Source organism: Tupaia chinensis, unplaced genomic scaffold (genome assembly GCF_000334495.1).
Source record: "Tupaia chinensis unplaced genomic scaffold, TupChi_1.0 Scaffold000708_1, whole genome shotgun sequence".
Taxonomy (NCBI): Eukaryota; Metazoa; Chordata; class Mammalia; order Scandentia; family Tupaiidae; genus Tupaia; species Tupaia belangeri.
The window spans coordinates 524,352-531,085 of NW_006160231.1; the positions used below are offsets into that span (position 1 = coordinate 524,352).

At 60.7% G+C, this 6,734-nt stretch overlaps 1 protein-coding gene across 5 annotated transcripts in view; it reads left to right on the forward strand.

The window, feature by feature from the left end:
• Positions 1 to 739: 739 nt before the first annotated feature.
• FAM131A (family with sequence similarity 131 member A) overlaps positions 740 to 6,734 on the forward strand; it is an 8,656-nt gene continuing 2,661 nt past the window's right edge. The window contains exons 1-5 of one of the 5 annotated variants that reach the window (XM_027776699.1): positions 740 to 859; positions 1,795 to 1,937; positions 4,379 to 4,472; positions 4,730 to 4,912; positions 5,078 to 5,236. In XM_027776699.1, the coding sequence (XP_027632500.1) occupies positions 4,403 to 4,472; positions 4,730 to 4,912; positions 5,078 to 5,236 (412 nt within the window). In that variant the 5' untranslated portion in view covers positions 740 to 859; positions 1,795 to 1,937; positions 4,379 to 4,402. Of the gene's footprint in view, positions 860 to 894; positions 1,196 to 1,794; positions 1,938 to 2,225; positions 2,392 to 3,138; positions 3,911 to 4,378; positions 4,473 to 4,729; positions 4,913 to 5,077; positions 5,237 to 6,734 lie in introns of those variants that run through there. The other 4 variants (XM_027776698.1, XM_006160763.3, XM_027776700.1 and 1 more) reach the window with 4 other exon arrangements.

Sequence of the window (6,734 nt, forward strand, 5' to 3'; positions counted from 1 at the left end):
GCGCTGCCGGGGAGGGCCGGCCCCGGCCCCGGCCCCGCACGCCCACCCACACGCGCCCCTGCGCCCGCACAGCTCCGCTCCTCTCCTCCGCCTTGGGAGTGGCCCGTGCTGGCCCCTGCCCTGCCCCGGAGCCCGCCTCTGAGGCGGCGGCTGCAAACGCAGGCCGGGCGCGGGCCGGAGTTCTTGCTCAGCTCCGAACTCCCTTCCAGAGTCAGCCGGTTGATGCGGGGCTGAGCCTCATTTGGGGCACCTGTGAGCACCCGGTCAGCCCTCACCTTGACCACGCTGTATCCCCTACCCCTCCAACAAAACCAAACCCCAGCCTTGTGGAGGGGAAGAGCCCAGAGGGAGGCTTTAGGGCTTCCTTCCCACATAGTGACCCCGCCTAGGCCTCGGTTTCCGTGGACAACGTGGACAGCGACGCCCAGGGCCGGCCTGAGCCCTGTGCCTGCCAGGGCTGGGCAGGGAATGAGTGAGCCGTCAGCGCAGGTGGTCGGCCAGCACTGAGTGTGGTTGGTATGGAGGGTCTTTGGAGTGAAGACCATGGCTGAGATTCGTATTTCCCTTGAGGAGTTCTGGGGTTTCTAGTTCTAAATTAACCTCATGGTGTGTGAGGCTGAGAAGCAGCAAGCTGCTCTGATCCCTCTGGCCCTGCTGAGGCTTGGAGTTCAGGAAGCTGTGCCCTCCTGCTGTCAGGGGAGTTTGGCTGACCTCAGGACTGGCCGCCAGAGCCCTGATCAGGCAGCAGCGGGGGGCCAGGGACGGCCTGTAACCGCCTGTCTTCCTTCTGGTTGGTAGCGTTTCTGGGGACCACCAGCTGGCTGAGGCTCAGGTTCAGAGACGGCCGCTCCAGCTAAAGGTCAGTTGTGGTGTCCATTGCCTGTCTGCACCGTCTAGGGGGTGGCCCTCACTCCCCGAGCCCCAGAGAGCTCGTGGGCCCTGGGCACTCCCACCTCTCCCCACGAGGCAGGACTGTTCTCCTTATGTGACTAGGCACAAGTTCCGAGTGGGGAGGGGACTGGCTCGGCATCCGGAGCCAGAACAGGAATAGAACTGGGAGCCGAGCCGGCAGTGCTGGGACTCTGGCTCTGCATCGACACAGCCAGCATGCCTATGATTTCTGTGCTGGGCAAAATGTTTCTGTGGCAGCGTGAAGGGCCTGGAGGACGGTGGACTTGTCAGACAAGTCGCAGAGGTGAGACCAGGCTGGGAGACGCGACCTGGGCGAGGAAGAGAAGCAGTTAGGGCGCTCGGGCACTTTGGTCTGGCTGTTGAGAATTAGGCTGAATAGGGGTCGGGCTGGGCCAGAGGGCAGAGGAAAAGGGTTTCGTGACAATCTGGAGAATTCATGGGTTTGCAGAAAAGAGTAAAGAGCTGTGGACCAGCTGAGGCTGGCGAGAGGAAGAGCCAGGACAGCAGGAGGGAAGGCAGGCAGAGGCCTGCAGGGGTCTGGGGTGGCGGGGAGGGGGCAGTGCTGGTGCAAGAATTCAGTGTGCTTTCCCAGAGGTGGGCCAAGGGGCTGGCAGCAGGGTCAGGCTTTACCCGCCCAGGGGCTTCTGATGGTGGAATGTGTCCACAGCAGGGAGGTGGCCTATGGGTTGCCACGAAATGGCCCAAGGGGCTGAGGGTCGGGGCTGTGGGAGAGGGGCTTTCAGAGTTGAGAGCACCCACCGGTGGTTGTCCGTAGCCTTGGAGGTTGGGGAGGGGTGAGGAGAAATGCGGAGACAGTGGATGAAAACTGGGGTGGCCACAGAAGTGGGGGCCCACCTGAACAGCCTTTCCCCCACCCCTCAGTGTCCTCGGACCCTGCCTGGGCTGTGGAGTGGATCGAACTTCCTCGGGGCCTTTCTCTGTCCTCCTTGGGATCTGCTCGGACCCTCCGAGGCTGGGGCCGGTCCTCCCGCCCTTCCTCCGTCGGCAGCCAGGACTTGCCAGAGGTGCTGGGCCCCTGGTGTTGGTGGGGGCAAGGGAGGCCGCATCCACACATGGGGGCCTGCATCTCCCACCCCCGCCCTGCCAGCCTGCTTCTGGCTCCCTCTTCCTGCGAGCGGAGGCGCTATCCGGCCGGCGGGCCGCAAGGCCGCCCCCGCGCCGGTCTGTTCTGCTCGGCGCCGCGCCAGCGGGCGGGCTCGCTCGAGCCTCCAGCGCTGACGTCAGCGCATCCCGGGCCGTATCCCGGGAGACCCTGTTGCATGGTGATGGGTTGCCAGGGAGACTTACACCTTTTCTCAGAGCCCGGGCCGCAGCTGCGCGGAGCGCCAGCAGGGATGGTGGCGGCCGGGGGGAGCAAGGGGAGGGACGGAGAGCGAACCAGGAAACACCCAGCAGGTGCTCCTCCCCTCTGGCCTGGCCGGAGGCTACCGGCGCCACCCTGGGGGCTCTGCCAGCCAGGTACTGGGGGGAGGGACCGTGGGTGGCCGAGGTCAGGGGCAGACACCGGCTGGCTTGGGAGCTTGGGAGGGTGGGAACGTGATAGAGGAGGTCTAGGCAATGCCGGGGAGGGGCGTGTGCCTGCGACTTCATTCATTGCCAGGCTTCCTGGGCCTGGTGCAGGGTGGAAATAGGACCCAGGTGGACCGGACTCAGAACCTACTATCCCAGCTCCCTCGGGAGAAAGAAGGGCAGTGCTGGGGCGGCATGTCCAAGAAAACAGTGGCACTGGGCTGAAGCGGTTAGGAAGTGACCCTTGAGCAGGCCTTCCCTGGCAGGGAGCATTTTGCCAGGCAAGAATGGCCTTCTTAGCCCGGAGGAGAGCTCAGTCCCTTTCTTAGATGCAGAAGGGCTGTCTGCCGACAGCAGGTGGGCACATGGGCTTTCATGGGGCAGAGGAGCTCCGTGGTAGTTTTGAGGAGGCCTGGAAGTAGTCAGAGCCCCGCGGGGCAGGGTTCTGTGCCTGGGTGTGAAGCCCACACTAACTTCACTGGCCCGTGGAGAGCCCAGAGGTTTCCAATAGTGACATGCTATGTGGCCAGTTACACTCCAGGAAAGTGGTTTGTCTACATTCATACCTTACCTCATTCATTCACCCTGTACTTTTTTTATTATTATTATTAAGTTTTTACTTATTTACTTATTTAAATTTGGCCAGACAGGGACAGAGGGAGAGAGAGTGGGGGTCTGGGACTCGAACCTTGGCTGGCCATGTGGGAGTCCAGTGCCCTTAACCACCACACTGCCTGCTAGACCCTGGGTCACAGCAGTGACCAGAGAGACCAAATTCCTTAAAGAGCTCAGGACAGTGAGGGAGACCAACAGGACAGGTGACTGGGGCAGGGCACTGGCCGGTGCGTCGTAGGCGGTGACTGGTCAGAGACCGCCGAGGGAAGACGGGCTGCTAGTAGAGTGTCCGGGAAGGCTCTGAGATGGTGGTATTTTGGCCCAAACTGGAAGGGTGAGAAAAAGCCAGGCAGCCATGGGAGGAGAGGAAGAGGGAACACGTTCACACATCCCAGCCTGGGCTAGAAAGAGGGCACGAGCTGGAGGAGGGGGACACCCCTGGTGCTCATCTGGATGGGGCCCTGCGGGCCTGGGCAGAGGCAGTGGCAGTGGGGATGGCGAGGGTGCGTCGGGCGGTTGGGAGGTTAGCAGTCGTGGGCACGCAGCGTGGGGGAGAGCTGAAGGTAATGCCGGGGCGCAGGGCCAGGCTGCATGGAAAGTAGGAGGGAGGCGGAGAGGAAAGGAGCCTGGAAGCAGGGCCAGAGCCAGGTGGGGGAGAAGGGGTTGGGTTTGGGCTGGGTGATTCTGGTGCGTGGCTGAGGAAGAGCAAGACTGTGGACCTGGAGATGGGGGAGGAGGGGGACTTTAAAGAGGTCCCTGATGGCATCCCCTTCTCCCTCTCTGTAGAGGCCCCACCCCATGGTTCTTCACTTCCTGACCTGCCTCCTTCCCTGTGGGAGCTGGAAAGGTCGAGGTGGGCTGCGGTTCTGCTCCTTGGGCCTGCCCGTCTCCAGTAACCCCTGGGAGGACAGTTTGCTGGTCCTAACTTCTCTCTCTCCTTTCTGAATTTGCTTTGGGGAGTGTGCACTTGCTGGAGAGAGACAGAGTGAAAGTGAGAGAGCACCCACCAGGAGGGATGACTGTGCTGCAATCCCTTCTCCGCCGTTATCCTCTCAGGATTTCAGGGCTATACACACATGTGCATGGCATGGTCTTTGGACCTCTGGGCCAGGGATTCGAACCACAGTCAGCTGTGTGGGATCCGGCCACCTTAACCACCATACCTCCTCGCTGGCTCAGGTCTTAGCTTCTTTCTTGCTTATTTTGTGCAGCAGCCACTCTGGCATCTCCTTGCACTCCTGTTTCCTCCTGACACCATGGGTGGGGTATGGATATGTGTGAAGGGGGAAGGGAGGGCACTGACCTGATGGTGTCACCCAAGGTGAATGTTGGAGACACAGTCGCGATGCTGCCCAAGTCCCGGAGAGCCCTAACCATCCAGGAGATTGCAGCGCTGGCCAGATCCTCCCTGCACGGTATGCACCTGCTCCACCCCACGCCTGGACTTTGTCCGTCCCCTCCCTTTTGTGTGCATGTTCTTGGGGACTGTTTCCTGTGCGTGCGTCCTTGCTGCGCTTCCCTCATCTTCCCCTTTTCAGGTGAACCCCTTCCCTTCGCTCTGCCTACCTAAAGGCTCACGTGGATCCCATCTACCTTCACCCTGCCCACTTCCCTGCCCAGTTGCTCCCTAGGCTGTGTCCTTACCAGTCTTCTCCAATCTCCCCGCCTCCAGGTATTTCCCAGGTGGTGAAGGACCACGTGACCAAACCTACCGCCATGGCCCAGGGCCGAGTAGCCCACCTCATTGAATGGAAAGGCTGGAGCAAGCCGAGCGACTCGCCAGCAGCCCTGGAATCAGCTTTCTCCTCCTATTCGGACCTCAGTGAGGGCGAACAAGAGGCTCGCTTTGCAGCAGGTGGGTGGCAGGAGGGGCTCAGCCACACACTCAGGGACACATTGTCTCATCTTGGGTCTGGCTTGGGGCTGGACTCCCTGTACTCCTTTCTCTTCCCCACCTGTCTCCAAGTGGAGCCCCAGCCTTCACTGCCCTCCTCCACTCAGGAGCTTTGTGTCTCCCCAGGAGTGGCTGAGCAGTTCGCCATCGCAGAAGCCAAGCTCCGGGCATGGTCTTCAGTAGATGGTGAGGACTCCACCGACGAATCCTATGATGAGGACTTTGCTGGAGGAGCTGACGCAGGTGAGTACCATCCCGTGCTGGTACTGCCTGCTGGCCTGCCTGGTAGGCCTCGCGATCGATTCAGAACCACACCTAGAAAACCCGCAGCCTTTGGAAGGGGAGGGAGCAGTCCTTGACACGCAGGGGCAGGAGGCTGTCCACACTCACGGCTGGGATGTCAGCGGCTCCTTTCCTGCAGGGGTCGAGCCACCTCTGCTTGTCTGTGCAATCGGCCGTGAGGGCCTCCAGGAACACAATGCCCAGGGCGCTCAGTGACACCTTCTGTGCAATAGATCTCTGGGAGGTCGGGAGTGCCTTGCCTGTTCCTCTGAGGCAGCCTTCTAGCTGGCCACGGCTGGACAGATGAGCTGCAGGGCAGCAGCCTGGCACCTCACAGGGTAAGGCCCCAGACAGACAGGAAGTCCTGCTGGGCTTGGAACCCCACCCGGGCGGTCCTGGCTGCAACTCAGCATCCCTGCTTTCCAGCCTGTGGGCTTTTCTCCGGGCTGGGGCCTGCAGAGGGGGCCCTGCAGGGCTGTGCAGCTGTGCTCAGTCCTTTCATCTTCCAGTCTCTAGATCACGCGGCTGACTTTCTCTGTAGCTGTGGGCTCAAGCCTCACAGGCCTCCATTCCCCCCTCAACCTCCCTGCCTTTGAAGATTGCCTCTACCTGCCCCACCCCTCCAGCTAATTACCAAGTCCGCCCAGGCAGGCAGGCAGACAGGCTCTACACCAGAGCGGTCAGAGACTCTGCTGTGGTTCAGAGAGACTGGATGCCTGTGGCCAGGACGGACCCTAACCTACAAGCATTTTTGTTTGGTTGAGTTCCAGGCTGGCTTTGACCCCTGGGATAATGATAATAACTAACATTTATCCAAGGCCTCCTAGCTCATGTGGAATGTTTGTGCACGTTAGCAAACGGCATCCCCTTCCCTGGCGGTACAGCCTCATGCCAGGACATGCTGGGTGGTGAGCCGTGTGGGCTGACGCCCCACTTGCTGTCGGAGACAGACTCCCCCTGTGCAGTAAACAAGCTGCACGACCGTGCCTGGGCCCACATGCATTGTTCGCTTGCCGCGCACCAGACCCTCATTCTTTCAACAGCCCCAGAGGTAAGTATTCGGACAGTGCCCGACTTGCCAGTAAGGAAACTGAAGCATTAAAAAGTTGCAGCTTGGGACCAGCAGTTAGCGTGATGGCTACGTCGCTGAACTCCCATGTAGCTGACCACGGTTTGAGTCCTGGACCCGGTGGCTTAAACTCACGCCGGGCACGTGTGCGTGCGTGCCCAAGATCCTGAGAGGAGAATGGAGGAGAAGAGATTGTGGTGTGGCCATCCCCCCTGGGGGGTGATTTCTTGCTTTCTATCTCCCGTCTCTGTCTTTCTGGTGAGCGCACGTGCCCTATAGCAAAAACCTAAAAAAAAAAAAAAAGAAAAAAAGTTGCAGCTTGCCCAAGGTTACTGGTCCACCACCACCCTGAGTTGTGCCAGGGTGGAGCAGGGGTGGGACAGATGCGTATGGCTTCCAGGCTGGCCCCCTGGAGTGGGGCCAGCAAGCTGT